The following is a 26,384-nucleotide window of genomic DNA, read 5'->3' as shown; positions in this document are numbered from 1 at the left end:
GAGGCAGGGGATTCAGGAGTTCAATTGTCCTGAGCTACACTGTAAATTTGAGGCCAGCTTGGGGGTCTAAGAAATCCAGTTTCAGGGCCGGAAGGTGGTGATGCACGTCTTTAATGCTAGCCCTTGGGAGGCAAGGCAGGTGAATCTTATTGAGTTCGAGGATACATTCCCGGACAAGCTCCAAAAGCTACACAGAGAAACTCTGTCTCGAACCTCAGTCCTCCCGCCCCCCCGCCAGCCGCCAAAAGAAACCCTGTTTCAAAAGTAAAAATTACAAACAAACAAACAAAAAATTGGAGAGGTGTGTAAGCTTTGAAGGGTACGAGCTTCTCCAAGTCAAGGTGACCTTCCTTTCCTAGAGCTGGTTGGTTCTTCCCTCAGGAAAGTGAAGGATGTGTAAGAATAGGCCCAGCAGGAAATCCAGGCCCTGAGTGCTGCTGGATTGCCCTGGGCTGCCCAGTTTGCTAGTGGGAGGGGCTGGGAATATGCTGGGCTTCAGACCTCCACAGAGAGACTGGAAGTGAGGGGAAGGGGGAGGGAAATGCAAGCCCTGGGGATAGTGCAGCTGGTGTGAATGGGGAAGAAGGCTCTGGGATGGTTCTCCTTGGAGCCCAGTTAGCACCCGGCCTTTCCGCTCCAGCCAGCCTGGGAAGGGTCAGCTGGGGGCAGTCAGCTAGTAAATACAGACCCAGGGAAGGAAGCCAGGAGGCTCTCTCCGACATTGACCTCTTCCTGAAGGCTGAGGAGGGTGGGGAGGCCACACCCTGGCCTAGGAACACCCTAGAACTGAAGGAAGCTCGGGAGGAGACATTAAAGGGGATCAGAGTGAGGGTTAATGGAAAGTTGGTCAAGAGATGTTGTTCTGGGGTGAGAAGATTAGGGAGAGGGAGAGAGGCCACGCTCACGGGCAGCCTCTGGAAAGCTAACATCCTCTTGACTCAAAGGCTCCCGCTTTTGGATCCAGGATACAGAGCTGACTGATGGGTTTAAAGAGACTTGGGGGAGCTAGGAGCGCAAAGGCAAAGTCTTCTGACAGCCCCTCCCACACCCCACCAGTCCGGTCTTGCTTACTTTACTCAGAAGGTTGTACAGAGAGCAAATTCACCCTAGAGGAACCACTTAGGCTCAGGGCCACGCCCAGCACTACTCTAGTGGTCCGGCATTGCAGAAGCCCTGCATGGGATCCACCTAATGCCTTCCTGTCTACTTGGTCCAGTCAAGACCCCTGGGGCATCCCAGCTCTGAGACAGGACTCCAAGCAAGGCACCCCTTTAACACAGACATATTTATTGGCAAAACCTATTCCCAAGCACAGCGGGGAAGGGCGCTGGCTGAGTGGGGGACAATCCCCACTTTCTTTGGCGAAGTTCAAGGAGAAGGGCAAGGCAGGAGGGGAGGACAGGGGCGTGACCATCGGAGCAGGAGCAGTCACACCAGCAGCTCCCCACAAGGAGGGCTCTGGGCTCAGTGCTTTCTTTCCTTCTTAACACTGTCAATCAGTCCTCCCAACTCCCCTACAAGGTAGGTACCATTCTTCTCCTCAGTTGCCGGATGAGCAGGAGATGCGCTGGGAGGCGGGGATGTGTTTTCCTCACAAATTCTGGTTCTTTCAACCTTTTTTTTTTTTTAATTTGTGTTTTGTTAAAAAAAAATAATAAGATTTTTTTTTTAAATCCCTTTTCTGAGCAAGCACTGTCTCCTTCTCCAATGGGTCAAACCTTGGGTTCTCCCAAGATTCAGTTTAATTGGGGTTGGACACAGCAGGTCTCTCACCGTGGCACACGAGAAGCACTTTAAAAATACAGTTAATAAATTACAATCTTCCCACCCACCCTCTATCCCCATCCAAGTCCAAAGCAAACTGTGTGTTGCCCCTCCCTGAGGTAGGGGCTTGACCCAGTCCCCTCTGTGTCCACCAGGCGGCTATGGAGTAAATGAATGAATGAATGAATGAGTGAGTGAATGAATGAATGAATGAGTGTCTGGTGGCAGGAAGCAAGCACTTAGGAGTGTGAGCCTCAGCCCCTCACCTGGACCTTACTTACTCTCACCGGTACCTCTCTGGGTATAGAGAATAGGGTCTTGGGGCAGGGCTAGCCCAGGGCAGGGAAGGAAGTCATCAGGGAAGGAGGGATGTGTGGAGGCCACGGCTCAGGTCCCACTGTGCAGGGAGGGGGGGTGGAGGGGCTGTGTGACCTCAGGCAGGCTCAGAAAAGGATGGCTGCTGTTGAATGGTCCTTTCACTTTGCCATTGGTCTTCAGAGACCATGTGGTTACATGACCAATATTATCAAGGCACACATTTTATAGAATAGGAAGCAGAAGCCAGAGAGGTCAAGGGACTTACATAAGGTCACACAGCCAGCAGGAACCTGAAGAGTGCCTTCCATCTCTCCCCTTTGCTATTTATAACTGCCATGAAGGCAGGTGGCTCAGACTTAACACTTCCAGCATGGAACCCATAGAGACACAAGAGACTGTGACCCCAATTCCCTGATATGGCTCTGGTCATCTTCAGCCAGAAAATCCAGTGCGCCATAGGTAGAGTGTTTCCTAGAAAACCCTTCCTTCCCCACCCACAGCCATAAGATGCCCATGAATGCTCATCCTGGTAGGGTGGGGAAGTGGAATGTTTGGGGGCCTGGGCCTGCCCCTCACACAGGCATGGGCACTTCATCGTATTCATCCAGACCTTCCTCATCGTCAAAGGTGATTTTGGCATCATCACCATCCAGCTAGAGGGGTGGGAGGAAGAAAGGATGAGAGACTGGACTGGAGCAGCCATTTCAGGGACTTACAAAGCATGTCTGAAGTTAGGAACCGGCCTGAACAAGTCTTGTGCTGTCCCTAATAGATGAGCAGTTTACATAGGGCAAGTGGCCCCTGGGGGTCTGGTGAGGAGGACCTGCAAAAGGTGGGCAGGGGATCCCTTCACCAATTCACCATGACAGCCCCAGGCCTACACTGAATGTCCCTAATCACTTGGGAGATGATAGGACAGTCTGCTGGCCAGCTCCTGTGGAACACACCTTGTGCACCTCGTAACGCTGCCAACCTGTCATTATTTCTCCCTGCGCTGGTGAGGCACAGAGAAATGAGGTCACTTGCTCCAGATCACATACTAGGACACAGCAGTCCAAGACTGAGACAAAGTCTCTGAACACAGACTGTTTTTTTTTTTTTTCCTCTTTCTTAAGATGGGGTCTTATATAACTCAAGCTGGCTTTGAACTGTGTGGCCAAGAATGACCGAGACTTTCCGATTCCCTTGCCTCTACCTCCCTAGTACCGGGATTATAGGCGTGTGCCTCCACATATGTGGTGCCAGGAATTGAACCCAGGATCTTCCCATAGGAGATAAGTGTTTTACCAACCGAACTACATCTCTGTTCCTAAACCTATGGTTACCTGCTTCACTCAGCCGTCTCCCTAGCTCCAAGACCAGGCTTTCTTGCTGTCCCTCTCCCTCCCCTGCCCTCCCATTCAGGGCCCCCACTACTCACACACTGGAGTTCCAGCTCACTGAAGATGAGCGGCAGCAGGAAGCGACGCAGAGGCACAGTGAGGATGAGGACAAAGGGCAGGGCCAGCGAGGCAGGGGTGGACTTCACCACCCACAGCGCTGCCAGGCAGATGATCTGGATGCCCGTGAACAAGTGCATACGCCAGGTTTTCACCTGTGGGGAAGTGGAGGTCATTGGCTGCTCTGCTCTGACCCCCTGGCCCACTCTGGCTGGACAGCTTCAAAGTCACCTACCCGCTTGACAAAGGGTACATCGGGGTGGTACTTGGGCGGCTTGAACAGGAGCAAGATGCGGTCAAAGAGCTGGATGCCACTGAGGGATGTGACCCCCATGTACAGGAAGATGCCAAACAACACCGCCAGGGGGATGCGGGACAGGATAGGCTCCATGAGGATGGACAGTCCTGCATGGAGGGACGCTCTTAGTTCAGGTCACCCAGGGACCAGCACCAACAGGGCTTAGCTCATATTTGGGACTGAGCATGAAACCACAAGTACCGTGTGACACTTTTCTGCAATAGCTGTTTGTAGGCTCAGGGGTAAACAACTTCTAAGGCTATGCTTTCAAGGAGTCAAGGTCCTGCCTGCCTGCCTTACACCCACTCCCTGAGCCTACAGGGCACAGTCACAACGGTCAGAGGAGTCTGCCTTTCTCCTCACCCCAGAATGCCTCCATCATCCTCTAGAGAAGGGAAGAGAAGGGGAGGGAGGGAAGGGAGAACTTGAGGCCTTTTCATCAGTGACTATAAGGCTGCTCACTCAACTGGACTCAGCTTCTCGAGAAACCCTATGGAGCCCAGGAACCCTCAGCTCTCCCTTAGACTGAGCTGTGGTGTCAGCCCTAGAGCAACTGATCCGGAAAAGAATTTCAGGGATTTAATAAACCCTCTAACTGTGCAGATAGGGAAACTGATGCCCCGACGCCAGGGAAGTTATCCAGCGAGCAGCAGCAGGGCAGGGTGAAACCCCACAGTCTATTACATATTTGTTGGCTACAGTTGTGGAAACGGGTGGAGGCAGGGTCTGATCTGAAGAGCGCTAAGTACAGTCTTCCTGCCCTGCACAAACGCCCACCACTGTGTCCCAGGGCCCTTGTGCTTCCTGGCTTCTGCCAGATCCCCCTCCTGTGAGTAACTGGTGATGGGGAAGCTTGGGCAATTGATGTGTAGATGCAGAGTAGATGGACAGGAGCTTTGTCCCTAGTCCCAAGAGAAGGAGTCGGGATTGGGCAGGGGACGATGGTGGAGGTGGGATCCCTAAGTGGGTGGAACCCCCCCCCCCCCCCCCCCCCCGCCAATCCTAAGAACAAGGGCCAGGAGGGAGTGGAGCAGGGTGGCAGGGGCATGGCCGGCCTCACTTACCCACGAGCACAGAGACCAGGAGCCCACTGATCCGCTGCTCCTTGACCTCTTGGATCTCACCACTGGCCTTGCCCATGACTGTTAGGGCATTAGCGTGGGTAACAGAACGCACAGTGGTGGCACTGAGCCAAGGCATCCCAAAGAGGGCAGCCACCCCACCCATGCCGACGACCAGCAGCAGGTCCAGATGGAAGCCAGAGCCCTTGATCATCTTGCGCTCTGGTTTGCTGACAATCAGCCTAGGGGTAAAAGGAGATCTGGTGAACTAGGCCTCCTTAGGTTCCTCGTTTCTCTTTTTGATTACTGTTCCCATTTTCCTTTTATTTCCTGGCTCCCTCCCACTGGCTATTTGAGAACCAGATTCTTGAGGGCTAGGACACCCTTAAGTATTCTTGCCCAAGTCAGGAACCTTGCCAGTTTAGGCCCCTCCCACCGTCCAGCAACTCATCTCATAGCTCACTGGTTACATGCTCTTCGAATGATGCCACCCCAGGGGCCACAGAATTCAGACTTGCCTCTGATGGTCCATCACTCCCATCTGCTAGCAGAGGGCCACTGGCCAGTCTCCTGTTGGCCCAGAGCCTGCTTCCCTCCCTGCCTCCAGCCCTCCCTACCCAAGCCTCTATCCTTGCTCTTACGTGGTGATCTGAGACTCAAGGAATATGAGGATGAAGACAAGCAGGGCAGGCAGGGCTGAAGCAAGCATCATCCAGTAGGGAAAATAGTTATACAGACCCAGAGGGTGGATGACCCAGCCTCGGGCAGAGGAATTGGACACTTTGAGGCCATCAGGGACTGAAAGTTTCTGTGAGAGAAGAGAAAGTTTCTGTGTGAGAAAGTTTCTGTGAGACTGTGGGGCCAGGCAGATAGGGAGAGGTAGAGGCAGGGAAGCTAAGGGCCCAGGGCAGGGAGTTGGGTTGAAGTGCTCGAGGACTTGCTTATACTGAGCATTTATTCTGTTACTAGCTAGTTCTCTAAGCCCTTTGTATGTACCTTCTCAGTCTCAATGTTATAGACGAGGAACAAGAGCAGAGAGGTTACTATAGCTTGCCCCATGCTGCACAAAGACCTACCTAGCTCAAAGCCACTCTCTCTTTCTGCCCTGGGCAAAGGAATAAGAAGGGGAATGTGGCCTGGGCTCTTGTTTGAGCTAGCACGTTCCTGGGGGACTATTGGAAGACCAAGGACGGGGAAAGAGAGTTCTAGCTGGCAGGGCATGGGGAGGGGAAAGAAATGAAGGTTAGGGCGGCATGGCAGAGTCACCTGAGTGTAGGTGTCCTTGATGAAGGAATCCACCAGGACCATTATCAGGATGGAGATGGGGACCCCAAAATCCCCAATGACTCTACGGAGCTGTGGACAGAGGAAGGGACCAGTTGTGTCAATATCCTACCCCCTTTTCCTTCCCAAGGGGCCCATCAAGAACTAATGATTGTCTCTATTCCAACCATCCCTCCTTCCTTCTTCCTCTGCCCCCACCCTGCCCTGACCCCACCTTCATCCCTCTTCCAAGAACTGTCTGTCCCTGGTTCCCTGATGGATCTTGGTTCTGAGCAGAGATGGTTTTGCCTGCAGCATGAACCCTGGATCAGAAGAGAGCCACTGGGCCCAGGTATTGGGGATAGAGAGGCGGGGTAGGAAGGGGAGCCAAGGGTACTGGAGAAAGAAGCTAGGGGTTGGTGAGGGTCAGATAGGGGTGCACAGACCTTGCCAGGGAAGTAGGTGCTGTTCTTGAATTTTCGCAGCATCATGGCAAGTAAAAAGGTACCAGCCATGAGCACAAGAGATAAGAGGGCTGTATTGGGCACTGGGCCCTGAGGTTTGGGCTTCATCGGAACATATGTATAATTCTGTTGTAGTGGGTAATCCTGGAAAATCTATAACAGAAAAACAAAGCATTGGGTTTCTTCCCAAGTCTTGGCTTGAACTTGACAATTTCAGGTAAGTTGACTGGGCACTATTATCCATCTGTCTTTACATACATACATACATCTACACATCCAGACATCCATCTACCCATCTACTGTCCACACAACCATCACCCACCATCCATCCATGCACACATCCATCCATCTGTCCACCTTCTTTCTCATGTGACATATTAACCAGCTTGTTTTTTAGAGATGAAGAACAGTTGGTTTCTATGGGAAGGGTCAAAGAAACAATAAGCATGCATGTATAGGTATATATGTCCAGGCAACCCAATTGTACAGTCTTAAGTGAACCCAGAAACATGCATGTGTCCATGTTCATGGTTGTGTATACAGGTGGAAACATGGCTACGGTCATGCTGTACAGACACATAAGGTAACACACCCTCACACACATGTGTCTTAGCATCCCCCGGGTCCTACCTTGATCAGCTTGGAGAAAGTCTCATAGATGAAGATGAGGGAGATGAGGAAGGAGAAGATCTCCTGGGTGTATCGGGAGATGAATCGGACCAGGAAGCTGCCCTCAAAGGCCACCACCAGCACCACCAACAGAATGAGCCAGAAGCCAATCCACGCACGGCCCACAATATACTCCAGGTTATAGCTTTCACAGAACTGCAGACAGTTAGACAGAGGAATTCTGGTCAGACAAACATGGGCTTAGTCACGTCCTGAGCGTCAGGCAGGTGAGCTAGGGTCAGCCACAGGGTTTGGTTCAGTGCTACCGAGAAGAAGGCTTCCTCAAACACCAGCAGGGGCCCTGAGAAGCCAAGCACCAGCAGGGGCTGTGCTGCCAGGAGGGCAAAGAGAATGCCTTGCACTGCTGTGGAGATGAGCAGCTCCGACACACCCATCAGGTTCCGTGTCTTTTCTCCTGTGGGAAAAAGCAACACAAATGTCAAGATGGAGAGATTCTATCAAAGGACCAAAAGAGTAAATCATGTAAGCATACATAGCATCAGATTGGGTCAGGGGTAAGGAGGCAGGGGTCAGAGGATTCGAGGTGAGTGTTACCGGGACCATAATTGTCACTGACCAAGGAGGCCACCGAAGGTGACGGCAGGTGACAGGGCAGCAAAGTAGATGAAGATAACAGCAGCCAGCACCTGGGGGCTGAGTGCATCTGTGATATCACTCAGATAGTAAGGATAACGGCGCCGGATGTCGCGTATCAGGCCTCCAAAGAGCCAGCCTGTGCGCCGTAGAGGGTCATCTGCATCACCAGGACCTCCTGGGCCCCCATTCAAGTCTGTTGTAGAGGACAGGAACGTGGTCAGAAGAGCGAATAGGAATGGCCAGGGTGATTGGGAAACTTGATCACAAGGACAGATGCTAGAGGGTATTTGACAGGAAAGGGGAACTGTGCTGGGGGCCCAGGGGCCCATGGGAGATCAGGAAGCCCCATCAAGAACAGAACAGATACCTAGGGTCTTGTATAAGGCAGGGTCTGGCTTGGTGGCACTGGGCAGGTAGCGCCTTCTAAGCAGCTCCTTCTGCACGGGTATCAGGTTGAGCAGAGCTTGCTCTGAAGGGGCGTCAGTGGGGGGCAGTACCAGGCTACAGTCCAGGAAACCCTCCAGGGAACTCAGCAGCTCCCCTCGACTCTGTGCCAGGTAGGCAGCTGTGCGGAACACCTGTGGGAGGGAGAAAGGGTGGGGACACTGGGGCTGTAGACAGGAGGCTTCAGGTTAACAGGACAACCAAGTTGTGCCTGCCTGTAGTCAGGAGGTGGAGGTAGGAGGACTGCCTTAAGTTTGTGGCCATCCTGGGCTACATAACAAGCTCCAGGCCAGCCAGAGCTACCTGGTGGGACCTTGTCTCAAAATACTTGAAAGCTGGATGTGTATGACCAGGGACCAGCCACCAAAACCATGGCTGTCATTATAGGGCCTGGTTCTTTCTGCTCCCTCTGCCCAATAAGGACCAGCTTTGGGGAGACAGGCACCCTGGGTGGAGAAAGAGGAGCTAAAGTTATCTCTGGTGGGTTAGATACACCACATAGTGGGTTGGGCCAGCTAGAACCGGTCCCGATGGGCCAGATTGGGTCAGACTAGACCAGCCAGTCCAATGCAGGCCAGGATAAGACTGGACCTGCCAGGCCAGGCAGGAGCAAGCAGAATTCAATCCGATGGATCCAGATAGTGAATTTAAAGTCAGCTAGGCCAGTCCAGACGGGAGAGTTTGCCGCCTTCTGCCCTCCCGCCAGCTCCCCGGCTAACCAGCCCCTGCTCACTCTTTCTGTCATGAGTGTAGCTGCAGCCCTGCCCAGCTGAGTGTAGTCGACATGGGGAGCCTCAGGTCCCAGCAGAACAAAAAGGAAGCGTGCAGGCTCTGGCAACTCCAGGTCCTCCAGCTGCACAGCTTCCTTCAGTCTCACGAAGCCCAGCACAGACCGCTCCAGAAAATTAGCACGGCCTGTAGGAGGCAGCACATGGTGAAAGTCAGGCCTCTGGGACTCGGTGTATGAATTCAAGAGAGGGGCTGCCCAGGGCCTGAAGTGGGGTACGTGGAGGGGAAGGGCTCTTACCCACTAGTACCAGTACAGTTTCTGAATCTAGGGGGATCTTCAGAGTCCCAGATGACGGGGTTCCTTCTGGGCTCACCTCTGCCTGTGGGGAGGAAGGCGAGGCAAGGGGTCCTGGGGTCACACTGAACCTAGGAGACCTGAGCATCGAGCCTTTGCCTCCCTCAAAACCCCCCTCACTCCCAACCTCATTGTAGCCTCACCTGCCCACAGAACAGCTCGGCCTCCAGGGACGGCTGCTGGGGAAGCAGGGGCTCACCAGGGCCCCCAGAGCGGGTCAGGATGGCAGGCTTCACTCCCTCCAGCGCCTTTAGGTCCTCAGCATGGCTACAGAACATACAGGTGACGGAAGCTGAGTAAGCTATTTGGACTGAGTTTTCCATAAAAGGGAGACTAGTGGTCGAAGGGACAAAGGTGAATGCACAGTGGGCTTTCCCAGTGACCAAGCTAGACAGATCCTAGAGAAGGAAAACCAGAGTCTCCTCTTAGAGGACAGCGTGGATGGAAGTAGGTGGCCCCTGTCTGGGATGTCTAGGTGGGAGCAAACAATGGCCGGAAGAAAGGGCCTCAAGACCATGCTCTCTCGGTAAGTGTGAACTGGAGGCCACAGTCTCCCTTTGGGGATGTCACACAAATGTGAGCGCTATGGTGGGGGACAATAGGCCCCTTGCCTGATGGGGTGGGGTCCATTTGGAGCTGAGGGAGGGTATGGGGACCTTGGGGTAGGGGGTTGGGAGGAGCCCGTGAGAAACTCAGGTCCTGGCAGGCAGAGCACCTGCGTTTGAGTAGCAGAGCCCGGAGCAGCTCATCTCGGTCCTGAGGCCGAATCTGGTCCTCGTAGATGAAGCTGTCTAGAAGCTTATTGGCCACCCCAGCGAGGGATGTCTCGGCCAGATCCAGGAGCACGGTGCCTATAGGCAATGGATAGGCAATGGGTGGGGGAGGGGTGAGCTGAGTGGCTGCACAGCGCTGCCCCAGCCAAGTCTCTAGTGCAGCAGCCACAGAGGGCCTGGCAGGACTTACCTTTTGAGAAGACTCTCTGCAGTTCTAGAAGGCTCCAGAAGGTGAGGTAGGACAGATGCGGGCGGCCCCACACACCATCCTCTCGTAGGTTTTCTTCCAGCCCTACCCAGTGTGCTGCCTCCACCCACTGTAGTTCTTGGTTCCTCTCGTCCATCTTCAGTTCCTGCAGCTCCACATAGACCTGAGGCCCGCAGCCCAAGTTAGCCCATCATGCCATGGGCAAGCCCAGGGGGAGACCAGAAGCTTGGATCCTGGGGGCACTCAGCTTTAAGCTAGGCTCAGAAAAGGCGCTGGGCCCTGGAAGGATCGGAACAGACCCCTGCTCAGAGCATGGGGGAGATGTGCAAGGATCCTGAGGGTCTGGCCCAGCCCCTGGCCCCATGTCCCGTCCTCCTCAGCATGCCAGTACCACATTTCAGAGAGACGTGAGCCTCAAGTAGCCACTTGGTCAGAAAACTGGGGCCTGGTGACCCAGGCTGAAGGGGCTGGGGAAGCCATTGGGTCTCTAAGAGTATTGAGGGACATGACTCATACTGTCCTGGGCCGGGTGGTTTCTCTCAGGACCACAGTTTAGGGACTCAGTTTCTAACCAGCTAGGCAGCCTGGTGTTCAGCGGGGACTGGGTGCCAGGCAGAGGAGGAGAGTGTGCACTTGATTCTATGTGTCCAGTGAGTATCTAGCCCAGCCAGGCCTGAAAGCCCCAGCTTAGTCCTCAACAGTAAGAAAGCAGTCTGTCCAGGGAACTCAGAAATAGCCCATTTCCCTGTTAGTGAGAATACCCCTTTCCCTTCCACTGACGTCCTGGCTGGGATGATCCCTCCATCCTGCTTGGGAGTGTATGGGGGTGTCTCCTCCAGCCCCTTTCTGAGGGAGAAAGGCAACTTGAGAGAGAGAATGGAGTTTGGGTCCTCACCTGACAGGAGCTTCGTCGCGATGTGGAGGTACTGGTGGGGGTGTAGTATGTGGCTACCGGCTCTGTGGGGAGAGCTGAAAACCCGGGGGCCAGTTAGCATTGCTGGTGATATGACCCCTCACTCAGGCCTTGCTGACCTACTTTCAGGGAGCCTCAGGAACCCAGACCCTCCACTACCCCTGGGCTAGGACCCCTGCCCAACCTTACACCTGCGCCTGTTCTGGGCCCAGCTTGGATCTGTCACCCTCCATCTGAACCTTACTGAGGAACGCTGAATTCATTGTGATGATCCGAGCCCCTAGCCTGACCTGTCCTGAGTGAGGCTTGGGAGAGTCCCAAGTGTTCAAACCCATCCTGGTATCCCCTCCTTCCCCTGCCATGACTATGACCAGACCTCCTTGCCTCTTCCCATCCCACCCGCTTAGCTAACCTGCCTGCTAGTAGCCTCTTACCACACTCCACTCAGATAGGGTAAGCCCTTTATATTGTCCTCGTTTCTCAAGGGGGCCTCTTAACTTCAAATCTAATCACTTGCACTTAGGCCCTGTTGACAGTAAACAGGTCCCCGCCTCGGGCTCCCCACCTAAGACCTTGGGCAGGCCAAGGAAAGTGGTATGGACTCCTGGGGTCTCTGCTTAGGGGGTCCCCACAGTTCTGTCTCGTTTCACAGGGTTTCCAGCTGTCTAGACAGAGTGAAGTTCCAGCAATAGGCTGCTGCTTGGCCTGGATGCTGATGTGGGACAGACAGGGTAGCAGCCGAGTTTGTGCCCTTGTCCTAGACATACCTGGCTGCCCTGTCACATGTGAAAGGGGCCCAGCCCCCCAGTCACCTCCTGTGATCATTTCAAACAGAACAATGTTTATCCTTCAATCAGCCAAGATTGGGGGGAGAACTGGCTTCAGGGCTGGGCTGTGGAGATGGGAAGGACAGGGTCCCTACTGTCCCTAGAGGGACTCAGCAGCTCCTCTGGTAGAAGCAGAAGACAAGGGATGGGTCTCACCTTCTGGCTCCTGCATCTGGACCACAGGCATGTCTAGGTCTCTGTATGCTATCTGCTCTATAATGTTCTCCAATTCTTCCTCGCTATCCTGATCTGGGATCTCCAGTACTTCCTCATGGTCCTGTGGGAAAAGGCCATCAAGGTTGGGTTAAGTGGCTCTCCAAGTCCCCTGAGGAGCAGCAGCCCAGTTTGGCTTCCAGAGCCGAAGGCAGGAGCCCTGCATGGCGCAACAGACACTTACCTGCTTGTCCCCCATGTTGCTGTCCTCAGTGTCCAGTTGTCCTCGGCTATCTGAGGCCCCAGCATAACCCGCACCTCAGGTCCCTGAAAGAGGGATACAGGCTAAATGAGGCAGTCATGTCACTTACCCTCAACTGGCCTCCTGCTGCTTCTGGGTCCCCCCAAGGGAGCTGACTTTTAGTGCCAGGAGAGCACCGAGGACATGAGAAAGATCAGATGGAGGCAAAGGACAAGGAAAAAGAAACCGAGTTTGTAGGTATATGGGTCAGTGGGCTGAGAGACACGTTAGTATGGTTGCATTCTCCTTCGTGTGTTTAATACAAGTGGTCAAATGGCGTGATGTCTAGCTCCATCCTGCATCCATCAGGCCTTACCTAACTGCTCTTTCTGAGTCCCAAGGACTCCATAATTAATTCCCTTCTCCTAGAAATGGCTGCTTCTGCCTGAACACCAGGTTGCAGTGTCCTTGGGAGTGGCCCACAGATCCTGAAGGACATGATTTGAACCCAACTCATCATTTGAACCCAACCTCTCTGGCTGGTTTTATCCCTGACCTATTGGCTTCTTTCCAGTTCCTAGAACTCACCAAAGCTTTGCCTACCCCAGGGCCTTTGCACATTCAATGCCCACTCCCATATGCACCTTCTGCCAACAGACTTTCTCTTATCTCGGTTCCAATATCACTCTTTCACAGGCCCTCCTTAACCACCCTGCCAGTCCCTGACCCAGCCAGGCATGGTTTCTTGATTGCTTTGTGTACAATTAATTGTCTGACAAATCCTTTGGAAAGAAAGACACTTGAGTGTAAAGTTCCTGTGCATTTCAGTCCTTGTGGAGTTCCCACACCTCACAGGCATCCTGACTGCGTCACAGCCCAAGCTCCATACAAGAGCCACAGAACCTCGGCTTCTGTTTTCTCAAGACAAAGGTGTACCCACACCGGAATGTGAGGGCACGTCAGCTAATGTGCCAGTCTGGGGGTGGGAGGGGCTTTCTTTCTCCTCTCACTCACCGCCACCTAGAACATTGGGGTGACCAGCATTTGGGTGGGGTCATTGAATGTAGCCGCTTGGCTGAGCACAAGAGGCTCGGCTGAGCATGCCCTTACTCTTAAGGCGCCCTAAGTGATTCCTACATGGATGGAATTTAGGAGGCCACCTGTGCCGGACCCTGCAGTGAATGTCACAGGAGGAAGGGTAGGACTCAGGTGCAGGGCACAGGGACCTCAAGAGGGGTCTCAAGAGCTAGGTAAAGAGGCCCCATCTAGGTATGAGGAGAGTGAGGAGTAGTCTGGGTCAGAGAGATGGAGGGGGGAAGGCAGTGAATGGAAGGCAGGGGACAGGGAGCAGAAGATAGAAGTATAGAGGTATAGAGGGCGGGCCAGAGGCAGAGGGATGGAGGGTGGAGGGCAGAGGGTTGGATGTAGAGCCGTGAAGTCATGCTAGGGTCCATGCAAAGGTCTGGGGGCAGGGCATATGTTTACAAAGAACCATACAGAGAATTTTCTGGATTTTGGACAGTCCTGAGGTTCTGAAAGGGAGAGACATTGTCAAGTCCTTAGGAGTGGCAAGTGACAGCCACAGCAGTGTCCTCAAGTCTGAGAACGAACAGCCCTCTGCTGGGGCTTTGCCCCTTGGCAGCTCGGGCTGTCCATCACTTTCTCCTCTCTCTGTTTTTTCCATCTTCCTTTGCTAAAGGTCCTACCCAGTTCCTCTCTTCTATCTTCATTTTTCTTTTTTCCTTCTCTGGACCTGCCCACCCTGTTTTCTGGCTGGGCCTCAGATCCTGAGGTACCAAAACTCCCACTGTGGGGCTGGGACTGAGGCCTTGCTTCTCCCGAGGGCCAGCATGGCATTGCCAGGGATCCAGGGTCCCAGGCTGCTTCCCTGACCCTGACTGGACCAATGGCCTTGGGTAGCGCCCAAGTGTCTAAGTCTGCCGCCCATCTGTTAGATGCCAACTTTAGAGAGAAGAGAAGGATCCGAAGGGCGTGGAGTCCAGCTGAGCCTTGAAGGGTGCCCTGGGGCCCCGGTTGCTGCCTGTTGGTGCACTGTTAGTGCAGCTGCCCTACTCTGCCTGCAGTTGATAAGGGCCTGGCCCCTGAGCCTGCAGTGTTCTGGGTTTGGAAGCACCCCAAACACCTGGAGGGCCAGCTGCCCATGGGCCAGATAAGGGGAGAGTGGAGACATCTGGAGCCCAGGAGGTAGACTCCACCAGCTGGGAAGGCAGGGAGGGGAGGGGGGACAGAGGACAGACAGCTCCCTGGTGGCACATTTTTTTGTCTCACAAGCAGTTGTGATGCACCATCTCTCCCAGTCCCCAGACCCCTCCCCTAAGCTGAAACCAGCAATGTCAGTGGCACCGTGTGACAGAGCCAAGGTTCAGGGGAGTGCGTCTACTTCAGTGGCATGGAATGTTGGTGTCAGAGGCAGGTCTGCAGCTCCAGGAACTTTTCTAACCACTGCACTGAGCTGCCTCCCAGAGAAGAAAATGACTCTTAGCTGATTTGGAGTTAGAAATTAAGACATGAATTGTGCAGTCAGACCGCCTGTGTTTGCTGTTTAATCCCAGCCCTCCCATCTATGAACTCTGTGGGCTCAGGAAGACAAGTGAGCCTCAGGTTTGTTTTGTTTTGTTTTTTCATCTGTAAAACAGAGCTGGTAAGAATGATTCCTCTGTGATAGGCCCTCTATGTAGACTGAGTCCGTTCAGAGAATGCATGGCCTGTGCCTGGCACACAGTCTGTCTTTGCCCCTGCCACTGCCATCCAGGTCAGGTTTGTGATCTTCACCCCTCCCTGATTGGCCTCCAGTTCCTATAGAATTGGCTCGAGCTAAGAGCCCATCAAGCCTCAGCGGAAACGGGCTTCTCCTTCCCACTTCAAATACTCTCTGGGCTGGGGACAGTACCAAGCCTCCAAGTAGACCCTAGAAGTGGGAATCAATGTTGGCTGATGTATGGTCTCCCAGGTAAGAGATAGGGTGGCCTGGGGATGCCTCACATTTGGAGAAAAGAAGGGCCTGAGAGGAATGAGGATTGAGTCCATGGGGCTCACGGAGCAGGTAGATAGACAGCAGGCAGGACCTACGGGGTGGGGGGGATGCCTCAGCTTTGCTCCCAACATGCACTCCAGCCACACATACCTCTCTGTATGGAATCTGTCTCTCCACCCTGCCACTGGCTCACTGAGGGGCTACATGCACATGGCCACATTACCATCCACCCACCTGCACCTCCAAGTCACCCGCCTGCACTTCTGGGTCAGGGGTCGTAACCTTTGAACACAGATTTAAGCTGGCCACACATGCACAAACCCTCAGAACAGATACCACATGACCCCCACCCAGCCACTCCCTGCCCTGCCCACCTGCTCAGGAGCCTTGGGGGTCCTTTGTGAAGTCCTGCCTCCGCCGCTGCTGGTGCCCTCTGCGACTGGCTGAGCTCCCAACTGCTCTAACAGCGCCAGCAGGTGCCCTGGGGGAGGCTCCCAAACCCCTGACTCATGCCCTTGCCTCCTAATCTGCCCGCCCCACAGCCGGGAGCCCCTTCCCACCCCACCTCCTTGCCCTGCTCCAACTGGGTGCCCCATAAACATAGTTATCTCTCACCCACATCTGGACAGCTGTGCATCAGGCCCACCCCACCCAGCCTGGCCAGCCCCTAAGGCCTTTGGGCCCTTCTGGCCCCTGGGAATTCCTCTGGACTGAGGCTTGAGAACTGAGCTCTCCAGACTTCCAGGTCTGGCCCCCGGGACATTTCTGCCTAGCCTATGTCCACTCTTCACTCTGGCCCCAAGTCTCAAGACATCTCTTTCCTACCCATGTCTTTCCTCAAGCCTGGCTTTTCCTTGGCAGCCTCCCAAGCCTAACGCTCATGGAACCCCATTGAGTCTCTCTTCTTCTTGCCCCTGACTACAGCACCTTAACTATGTTGTCCCCCAGACCCCACTGGCTCCTGAGAGCTGGCCTCTTGAGGCTACAACACTAACAGTCAACCTGAGACAATGTCCGGTCAGGAAAGCAACTGTCCCTACAGGAGCCCCAGCACACAAAGCTTCTATGTCTGGGCACACTGGCTCCTCTGTGGCAGCCCAGCCTAGGCCCCTGGGCAGAGTAACAGCATTCTTGGCCCCCGCATGCTCCTCTTGTCACACCTCCAACAGGACTATGTTCTCATCTTGGCAGGGGGGTGCCCTGGCCAGGGCACCTATCTCTGGCTGACAGATGGGTTCCACTGGGTGGGAATGAAGAGGTTTAGACCAGACCAAGTTGGGTACTGTGGACCTGGAGGGAAGAGAATGCTCTGCCTGGCTCCTTCACTGACTGACTGATGGTGAGAACCAGAGTAGCCTCCTGGTCTCTTAGAGCTTTGGTTTCCTCTTGTATCAAGAGACGTTCCCAGGGTCAGGGACAGAGCTCAGTTAGTAGAGGGTATGCATGAAACCCTGTTTTAGATCCCCAGCAACACATAAAACTGGGTGTGGTGGTGCTCACGCGTAACTCCAACACTCAGGAGATGTTATCCCAGAGCTCAAAAGGTGGAGGCAGGTGGATCAGAAGTTCAAGGTCATCCTCGGTTATATATATATTTGAGGAGTTCAAGGCCAGCCTGGGATACATGAGGAGAGAAAGAACCTGTGAGTCAGAACTCAAGACCGAGTTCAGGCTCCAACAATAGGAAAATTGAGAGCTGGCCAAATAGAGTGAATCAACCAGTCTCAGTCACTAACTTGTGCTGGCTGAGTCCCTGCAGAGCTAGAGGGACAGTGGTTCAGGGCAGAACCCTTTAGAGTAGGAAGCCTTTGTTGCAGAGGCTGTGCTGGGGTTCAGCTGGGGTCATGTTCAATATCCTCAAGTCCCCCATTGCAGAGGAAATACCTAAATTGACAGAGACGGGATGTCACTTCCTGTAAGCAAAATGACCAGAGGACAGTACTCCTCCATGCTGGACACTAAGTCTCTCTGAGTTCATGAAGCCCTTCGGGTGAACAGCACTGCCAGCTTTTATCCTCACCCCCTCTCCTTTCTCCTTTTTATTTTTAATTTTTTTTTTCTGGGTATGGTGGCATATGCCTTTAAACCCAGCACTTGAGAAGCAGAGGCAGATGGATTTCTGTAAGTTCAAGGCTGGCCTGATCTACATACTGAGTTTCAGAAGAGCCAGTGATTTGTAGAGAGACCCAGTCTGAAATTTGTTTGTTTGTTTTTTAAATATAGTAGTCAAGCTTGTCTTGAACTTGCTGTGAAGCCAAGGACAACCTTGAACTTCTGCGTCCCAGTTCTGAACTAACAGGGGTGCAATACCATGCCCACTTTACACAGTGCTGAGGATCAAACCCAGGGCTTTGCGAATGTCAGGCAAGCAAGCACTCTGCCTATTTCTCAGCCCACTGTCAGTCTCTCACAGGAAGCCTCCCAGCTCAGACCTCCCTGTCTGCTTGGCCAGACAGGGCAGGGGCTTCATGGTAGCTGGGTGACCTGTACCTTGCAGTGTGGAGTATTTGCATGGGGCTGTGACCACTGGGGATGGAGTCCATTACTGATCTCATGTCCCCTTTTCCATCCCAGCTGTCGAAAGCCCTCAGCCAAGCCTCCCTGCATAAGAAGGGCGACCTCAGCTGCTGCATGGAGATGGGATAAAGGGTGAAGGCCCACGTTTAGGGCAAAGAAGATCAGGGTTTGAAACGGCAGCCAAAGTAAGCAAGGGTCCCAGGAAAGCAGAGTATGATAGCTGAGCCATAGCTGTAGTGCAATAAGGGCAAGATGTGCCCAGGGTGGCCTGGGAGAGCCACTGACTTTCTCTGGAAGAAATTACTTCCCCCATAGACAAGGTACGCAGACTCCTATGATCTTTCACGCAAGGGAAGTCTCCCTCAGCCCAGCTTCTAGAAACTGCTGGGGCAAGAAGTTCTGCCACTTTGCTGTGTGACCACACCCTTTCTCTGGTCATCCCTTTCCTCTATGGACTGCTGGGACCAAATGGAGTGATGGATGGATGGGAGTTTGAAAGCACGGTCCCCTTTGGATGCGGGACGGGGCTGAGTTGAGGGCAAGGGTTTCTGAAGCTGGAAGGTCTCCTGGGTGGGTGGCTTGCTCGAGCTGGATCCTCAGAATATTCATCCTTAGCAACCCACAATAAACACAGAGCGTTATGGCAAGAGTGTGGTAGAGTGGAGAGTGGATAGACCTTGAACAGTGTGGTTGTTCTCCTGATTTGCACTAAGATGCTAGAGAAAATGCTCCCTGTGCTTCCTGCCTGGGGAGTACATGTATTAAAAAAAAAAGAGTGGGGGACCGACGGGACTGGACAGATGGCTCAGTAGTTAAGAGCATGACTTCTCTTCCAGAGGACTCTGGAAGCTCACGACTGTCTGTAATTCCAGTTCCAGGGGGGATGGGGGCAGACACCCATGACAAAACACCAAAGCACATAAAACAAAAATAAATTAAAAACCAAAGAGTGGCAACCGAGGAGACAGCACCTGGGAAGCATTACTTGTCCCCAGGAAGAAGATGAGCTGAGCCTTGAAGAAGTTCCTTAGGGAAGAGAGCTAGGGGTCAGTGTGGAGGTGAGGCAGAGAAGGGCAGTCACAGGGGAGGAGGCAGAATAGGATGGGGGATGCACACGCACTCCTGGGGGAGCATGGTGGAGAGTGGGAGGACTAGAAAGGCCATTCTTTCTAGTGCCCTCATCTGCCCTGCCAGCACCCTTAGCTGGGCCTTGGGACTGAGAGGAAATGGGAGATTCTCCTAGTTAGCAGGGCCAGGTCTGTGAGGAAAGCTGGCTCTAGGCCTCCTTTTAGAAAACACACAAGTGTGGCTGCTCTTCAGGGTCCAGAGAGGTGGGGGTGATGCTACTGCTCACCCAAGAGGACAGAGATGGCTTGGCTGGCTCAGGAAGGGGGTCTCCCAAAACACGAGGTCTATTTGAGGAGCCCCAGGTCCCTTTCTGGGCTCTTCATTGGATACATGCGCGTCTGAGAATATTCTTTGTTCTCTCGAGTCTGGGTTTTTCACATCGCTTTACTTGTCCTAACCCAAACCTACCGAACTGAAGCTGTGGCCTTCAAGAATGGACACTTGTGCTCCTGGCTCTGTCCTGAGACTGGGGGGGGGGGGGGGTAACGCCTCAAGCCAGAGGTGCCAGGTGCCCTCACACCGCTCTGTGCAGTGGCAGATCCTCCATGCCTGACCCCCCTCCACAGACCATGAGCCTCAAAACACAGGGGCCATTGCCTTCAGGCCCTTCACTCTGCCCTGGTTCGCTGGTATATTGCTTTTTGAGACGAGGTCTGACTCCATAGCTTCATGCTCTTGGTTCTTCTCTTGCTTCGGCTTCCCTGGCACTGGGACCCCAGATGAACACCTGGCTTCACACATAGTCATGTGTTTGTGGATGTGAATGGGATCTGGGCAAAACTGGCTCTCTAGTCACACTGCCAAAGTGTACTATAGACAACGGCGTTTGAGAAAGGGCATATGAATGACATAGTAACAGGATTATTTGTTTCTAATAATTTCTTCTTGTTTGTTTTTCTTTCAAGACAGGGTTTCTGTGTGTAGCCCTGGCCAACCAGGAACTCACTCTGTAGACCAGGATGGCTTTGAACACGCAGAGATCCACCTGCCTCTGCTTCCTAAGTGCTGGGATTAAAGACGTGTGCCACCACTGCCCTGCTTCTAATCATTTCTTAAACAAGCAAAGAGACACCCTGGGCCTCCTCCAGCCTCCTCCCTCATCATCCCACCCAAAAGAGCCGTTTCTTTGACTGTTTTCCTCTCCTTACCCCTAAATCCCTCCTCTGCACATTCTACCTTGCTTCTCTATTGCCAATGGGCTTCCCTATGCTCTCATATTTCCAGTCAGTCCAGGGGTCTCCCATGTGACCTCATACTTCACCAGGCTCCATCAGTACAGCTGTGACAAACCGGTCAGAACACCTTTCAGGCTAGGTGATGGTGCACGCCTTTAATCCCAGCACTTGATAGGCAGAAGCAGGCGGATCTCGAGGCCAGCGTGGTGTACAGAGTGAGTTCCAAGGCAGTCAAGGCTACACAGAGAAATCTTGTTTTGAAAAGAAGAAGGAGGAGGAGGAAAAGAAAAATGAATGTCCATCAGATACTGGTTCCTTCACCATCAGGACTTAGTTCATGTTACCCTCCTTTAGTTTCTCAACTGGACATAACCATATGCCTCTCTGTGACCATAACAAGGAAAAGCAAGATGGGTTGTATGTGTGCAAAACCCCAAAACCTTGTGGCTTAAGCAAGATAGAAGTTTATTTCTCTCTGATACAGAAGCCTGGGGGTAGGAGGTCCCAGAATGCAACGGGGCTCTGCAGGTGCTTCTGTCCCTCCTCATCTGTTCAGCAAGTAACTTTCCCCTTTTGGTCCAGTCAGGTTGCTTGAGCTTCAGCTGCCACCTCTGCATGCCTGCCAACAGAAGCAAAGAAAAACGGGAGCCCCCTTCTTGTTTGTTTGTTTTAGGTTTATTCATCTATTTATTTTACATTCCAATCCCAGTCTCCTCCCACACTCCCAACCTCCCATCTGCTCCTCAGAGAGGGTAAGACCTCCCCTAGGAAGTCTACTGAGTCTGTCCCATCATCTCTCATTGAGGCAGGACCAAGGCCTTTCCCCCTCTCCCACGCCTAGGCTGAGCAAGGCATCTCTCCATACAGAATGGGCTCCACTAAGTCAGTTTGCGCATCAGATCTTGGACCCACAGCCAGTGGCCTCATATATTGTCCCAGTCGCACCACTGTCACCTGTGTTCAGGAGTCTAGTTCAGTCCCATGCCGGTTCCTGAGTTGTCAGACTGGAGTCATTGATCTCTCACTAGGTGAGCCCTCTTCTTAAGGACATGTTCTGAGATCAAGATTTCGTTACATGACTGCAGTTAGCTTGAAGGGAGTCTGGGTAATGTAGTCTCCATTCTTGGAAGTCTTGTGTCCAGGGTTCTACCACACAGGAAGAAGAGGGGAACAGATTTGAGAGGACGTCAAGCCACTCAGCCTGAGTCCTGTCAATATGGCCCCACTATACCCACTAAGGCGTCTTACCAAGTGGATCATCTCTTGTTGAATTACTTGCTTATTATTATCTTTCCCAGTAAAGTAGAAGCCTGGAATGGGGAGTTGGCTCATTAAGTGAGGCACCTACTACACAAGCGTGAGGGCCTTAGTTCAGGTCATTGGCATGCCCAGAGACAGGGCATCCCCTGAACTTGCTGGCCCACAAGTCTAGCCTACTGGTGAGTATTGGTTCAATGAGAGACCTTTGACAAATATAAGATGGAAGGGCTGGCAAGATGACTCAGTGGGTAATCCCAGGGTTTGGGAAGCAGAACAGGAGGATCTTTGTGCTTAAGGACAGCCTGGTTTACATAGTGAGTTCTGGACCAGCAGAGCTAGCTAGTGAGCCCCAGTGTCAAAAAAAAAAAAAAAATTTAAGAAAAAATAATAATAAAGTGGAGAACAATTGAGAAAACATATCATTGTCTGACCTATACACACACTACATAACACACTGCACACACACTGCTCACATCTACTACCCGATACTACATGTACACACATGCACACACACACACACACACACACACACACACACACACTCCGCTACATACTACACATATACACAGAAAGCAAAACAGTAAGTTCCATGAGTGCGGGTCTTTTGGGGATTTTCCTATCACAGGGTCTCCAGTGCCAGCAAAAGGTAGTCCCAACTATCTGGAAGGCAGGAGGGTAGTCAAGGACTAGAGCCAGGATTGGAGAGCAACCTAGGGTACAAAGTGAGACCCTTTCAAAAAAGAAAAGTTCTGGCCGGATGATGATGGCCCATACCCTTAATCCCAGCACTTGGGAGGCAGAGGATCTCTGAGTTCAAGGCCAGCCTGGTCTACAGAGTGAGTACCAGGACATGCTCCAAAGCTGTAGGGAAACCCTGTCTTGGGGGTGGGGGGAGCTCAGGGAATAACAAAAAAAAAAAAAAAAAAAAAAAAGCAAACAAAAAAAAAGAAAGGTTCTGCATTTTATTGAATAATGATTGATTGCCAGAAATTATGGCCAAGAGTAGTTGTATGAAAGGGTCTTTTGACCCCCAAGGGAGTTGTGACCCCCAGCTGAGAACCTCAGTCTAGAGTCATTCTTAGTCAATTCAGAGGCTAATTTGTATCCACAGGGATGGGAGGAATTTGCCTAAGGCCATACAGTTGGTAATTGGGAGCCAAAATTCAAACTGCTGGTGACTAGGAAGCCCTTGGGCGTTCTCCACTTTACTGGCAGGCTCTGCTCTCCCAGCTCTACCCAGGGACAAGTTCAAGCCAGGAAGACACCTGCAAGCCCGTTGGTGCCATGCCTGGGAAATTCCATTCCAAGTTCTCATTTATGTCAAGCCAGTAGCCTCTAACTGGATCAGACTCAGTAGCCTTCAGACAGATCAGTGGGTGAGAGGTCAGAAGGAACCCATGAACTACATCCTCCCTGGACCTAAGCCTTGGACAAGGTGTGAACTTCACATGAACATATTGTGTTTTCCATTTCAGACAACAGAGAACAATGTAACTCATCAGGTTTCTTCCAATACCTTGGCCTTTAGGAAACCTAGGTTGAATAAAACACCCAAGGGCAGCTCCAGCCTCAGACCAGAGCGGTAAGGACCAAAATGATGTCCCTACAGGCTTTGAGCAGATAAGGGCCAGGTCAAGAAGCAGTTTCCATCCTTTCATTTAAGCGTTTGGCAACTACTGTGTGCAGGGCCTTGTGGGAAACACGGTAAGTTGCTGTTCTTGAATCCAATATGCCCAATGCTTAAAGAACCCTGGGCACGAGAGGCGCAGTAACTTCCTCAGGTCCACTTGTTCACCTACTGTGTGCTGTAACTGCATTGTCCCACAGGAAGCAGAGAGCTAAAGTCTGCGCTGTGGACAGGGCCGGAAAGCCCTCCAGGTAGTCGCTCTTAGTTGGTAAGACACGCAAGGGGAACGGGCACCTGAGACAGGCTGGAACGCCTGAGAGAGGCTGCAGCAGAGCCGAAACCTCTGCGGGGCTGCACTGATCCTGGCCCAGAACGCTGGCAGGGAGGGGAGGGGTGGGGCAGGGCGGGGCGGGAACGCGGTCTGGCCTGCTAGCACCGGCTGGGCTCCGAGTGCCTGTAAAGCCTCAAGCGCTAGCCCCTACCTCTTCCGCTCACTTCGCGGGGTCTGAGCACAGGGTCTGCTGTAGGGCAGCCCACGTCTGCCAGAACCCTGCCACGTCTGCCAGAATGCTGCAGGGGCCTGTAACCTGATGGTGAGCATCTCTGCGAGGAAGCCGGTCCCCCATCCTCGCCATCACCCTGTAGGCATCAGAGTCCACCGACCCTATACTCCCCACCACTCCGCCCCGGCCAGCGACTCCCTGCGGCCTCAACCTCAGCATCAACTTCAATTCTTCCTCCCAGTCTGGTCTCCTATCTCTGAACTTTCCTTCCTCTGGTCTGGGTTCACTTTCAGCTAAGCTCCGTTCTGCAACCTTGCGACTTGGTGCCAGTGTTCTTCACCCTTTCCTCAGGCCTGTTGGTGTCACCTGTCCTCCCAGGACGCAGTGGGAGTGACACCAGGTGTGGCAGGATTCCCCTGGCCCAGGCTTGTCTGGTCGCCCCCCACCTTCCCGGGTATCCTTGATTAGGGAGGTTGTTGTCCAGGGCAGACAAGAATGTCAAGGGACAGTCTGACCTTCAGGCAACTCTTCCAGTATGACAGGCTGCTCATGGTGGGGTGGGGTGGGGTGGGGCTCCTTACCGCCTGCTGTGCAGGTTATTTAAAACAAAAAAAGTGGTTAGCGGGAACTGAAGAGATGGCTCCTAGAAAGACCCCTACTGCCAAGCCTATACCTGAGTTCTATCACATCCTAGAAGGGGGGCCCTTCTCCATAGTGTGTTCCTTTGACCTCTACATGTGTGCTGTGACATGAGCACACACACACAGAGTAAAATAATAAATACAGTGTTTTTCAGAGTGGCTGGAAGTGTCTGTCGGTCAGGACTTGCACAGTATGCACCACACCCTGGGTTCCAACCCCAGCGCTGCATAAACCTGGTGTGGTGGCCACACAGGAGAGTCAGAAGTGCATCTTCCTTGGCAATGTAGAGAATTTGGAAGCCAGCCTTCAATACAGGAGACTTTGTCTTAAAAGTAAATAAATAAATAAAGTAAGCCAGGTGTGGTAGTGCACACTTTTAATCCCAGCACTCAGTAGGCAAAGGCAAGTGGATCTCTGCCGGGTCAAGGCCAGACTGGACTACAAAGCAAGTTCTAGCCTAACCCTGACTCAAAACAACAAAGCTAAAATCCCTTGCTATTGACAGTCAGTCTTACACACACACACACACACACACACACACACACACACACACACACACACAGTGTTGTTGACATCACTGGTGATTGGTCCTTGGAAACTGGCAAAAGGAGGTGTATCTGGTACATCCCATTTCCTAGTGAACATCTGTGGGAGAGACAGCTGCTGGACACCTGGGAACAGAGGGAAGGCTTGTGTGGCCAGCCTCCTACATCTTGCCTCTTCCTCCAGTCCCCTAAGTTCCCTGTCTGTGGCTGATCCCACCTCTGTCTGTCCAGGCCTCCCTCCCAGCACACAGGGACCCCTTCCTTGTGGAGAAAACTCTCCCTATCCTGGTGAGAAAAACAGAGCCCTCCTAGAAAGGGCCACACCCTGACACAAAGGGCAGCCCCTCCCTTTGGGACAGCTGCAGCCTCTCTTGGTCCTCCTATCATCTGAGCCAGATGTTTGGGGCCCTTCATCTGACAGCTGATGGCAGGAGTCTGTCACAGGGCCCAGGCCTATAGGCGTGTCCCATGCTCTGTGTGTGTGTGTGTGTGTGTGTGTGTGTGTGGTTAAGAGACTGGCTTTGAAGTCAGCTTGGCTTCCCACTAGCTGTGTGACCTTACTAAGTTTCCAGAGGTCACTGAAGGTTCAAGTTCAAGAGGTTGTGGGGTAGAAGAGACCAGAGTTCAGGAGGTCCCTGGCATGGAGGAGCTTGGTGGAGAGCAGGAGTGTCGTTAGGAGAAACTTCAGTTGGTACCAGGGTCTCCTGCTCGCCTGCCCTCAGACCAATGATCTCCGATGCCTTCATGACACTCCAAGTACAGGGAGGTGAAGACACCCTCGGACCCTGCTGATGGTGGGAAGGGGACAGCAAAGATTGGACTTTGAGCTCCTATGCCCAGGTGGCCCCTCCTTCGTGGGGTGTCTCAATGGGAGCCTTGAGCTGTGCCCATCTCAGTCTCACTGGTGGGCTGAGTTCTGGAGAGTTCTCTCAGAGAAAACCTCAGAACTCCATTCCTTCTGTGTGCCTCAGTCTCTCTGTGTGAGTAAAACAGAGACCAAACCAACTGGGCTCTGACTCAGCTGTCTCTCCAAGGGCGGACAGAAAATGAAGCCTCCAAGTCCAAACTCTCATCCTGTCAAGCTCTTGATTTATTTTTGAACAGTCCTTAGGGCAGCCAATCAGGACTGAGGACCGAGACCTCTGCCTTCCCTGGTTGACTGCAATTTGCTGGTTCCCAACCAGTGAAGCCAGAGAACCCTGAGTAGGGAGGAGAGCATTGACTGTGGTGTGGGGGTGAGGGGGTTGAGGGGCATTAGATTCTTTATCAGCCCAAATGTCAGTCTGCAAACACCTACTCCTGCTGATTTGTGGTAGGAATTACAAGAAGGAAAAGTACAAAACCCACCCAAGCTAGGGTCTGGAATCATGGGGCTTGGGAGACCAGGGTAAACACACAGAAAGCCCAGAGCTCCTGGGAAACTCCCAGGCACAGAGTCCTACAACATTTTGATGACAATCCCCATGAGTGAACAGA

At 52.9% G+C, this 26,384-nt stretch overlaps 1 protein-coding gene and 1 non-coding gene across 2 annotated transcripts; one reads left to right on the top strand and one right to left on the bottom strand.

Moving 5' to 3' along the window:
- Positions 1 to 1,270: 1,270 nt before the first annotated feature.
- On the bottom strand, positions 1,271 to 16,042 carry Slc4a1 (solute carrier family 4 member 1 (Diego blood group)). Its single transcript, XM_051178190.1, has 20 exons — positions 15,886 to 16,042; positions 12,520 to 12,602; positions 12,279 to 12,399; positions 11,278 to 11,351; positions 10,365 to 10,545; positions 10,117 to 10,252; positions 9,545 to 9,668; positions 9,345 to 9,426; positions 9,051 to 9,232; positions 8,241 to 8,451; positions 7,854 to 8,066; positions 7,543 to 7,691; positions 7,238 to 7,432; positions 6,590 to 6,760; positions 6,147 to 6,236; positions 5,522 to 5,688; positions 4,884 to 5,122; positions 3,757 to 3,926; positions 3,503 to 3,676; positions 1,271 to 2,735 (listed from the first exon to the last, which is right to left on the bottom strand). The coding sequence occupies exons 2-20, from the start codon at positions 12,532 to 12,534 to the stop codon at positions 2,655 to 2,657; spliced, it is 2,775 nt and encodes a 924-aa protein (XP_051034147.1). The 5' UTR covers positions 12,535 to 12,602; positions 15,886 to 16,042; the 3' UTR covers positions 1,271 to 2,654.
- Positions 16,043 to 18,692: 2,650 nt separating this feature from the next.
- Positions 18,693 to 18,788, top strand: LOC127221958 (small nucleolar RNA SNORA31). The gene has a single exon (XR_007834514.1). It is a non-coding gene; the product is annotated as a small nucleolar RNA SNORA31 (small nucleolar RNA).
- Positions 18,789 to 26,384: the final 7,596 nt, after the last annotated feature.

This window comes from Phodopus roborovskii, unplaced genomic scaffold (genome assembly GCF_943737965.1).
Source record: "Phodopus roborovskii unplaced genomic scaffold, PHOROB, whole genome shotgun sequence".
Lineage (NCBI taxonomy): Eukaryota > Metazoa > Chordata > Mammalia > Rodentia > Cricetidae > Phodopus > Phodopus roborovskii.
The sequence above is the reverse complement of the archived record's forward strand: the minus strand, read 5'-3'. Positions and strand labels throughout refer to the sequence as shown.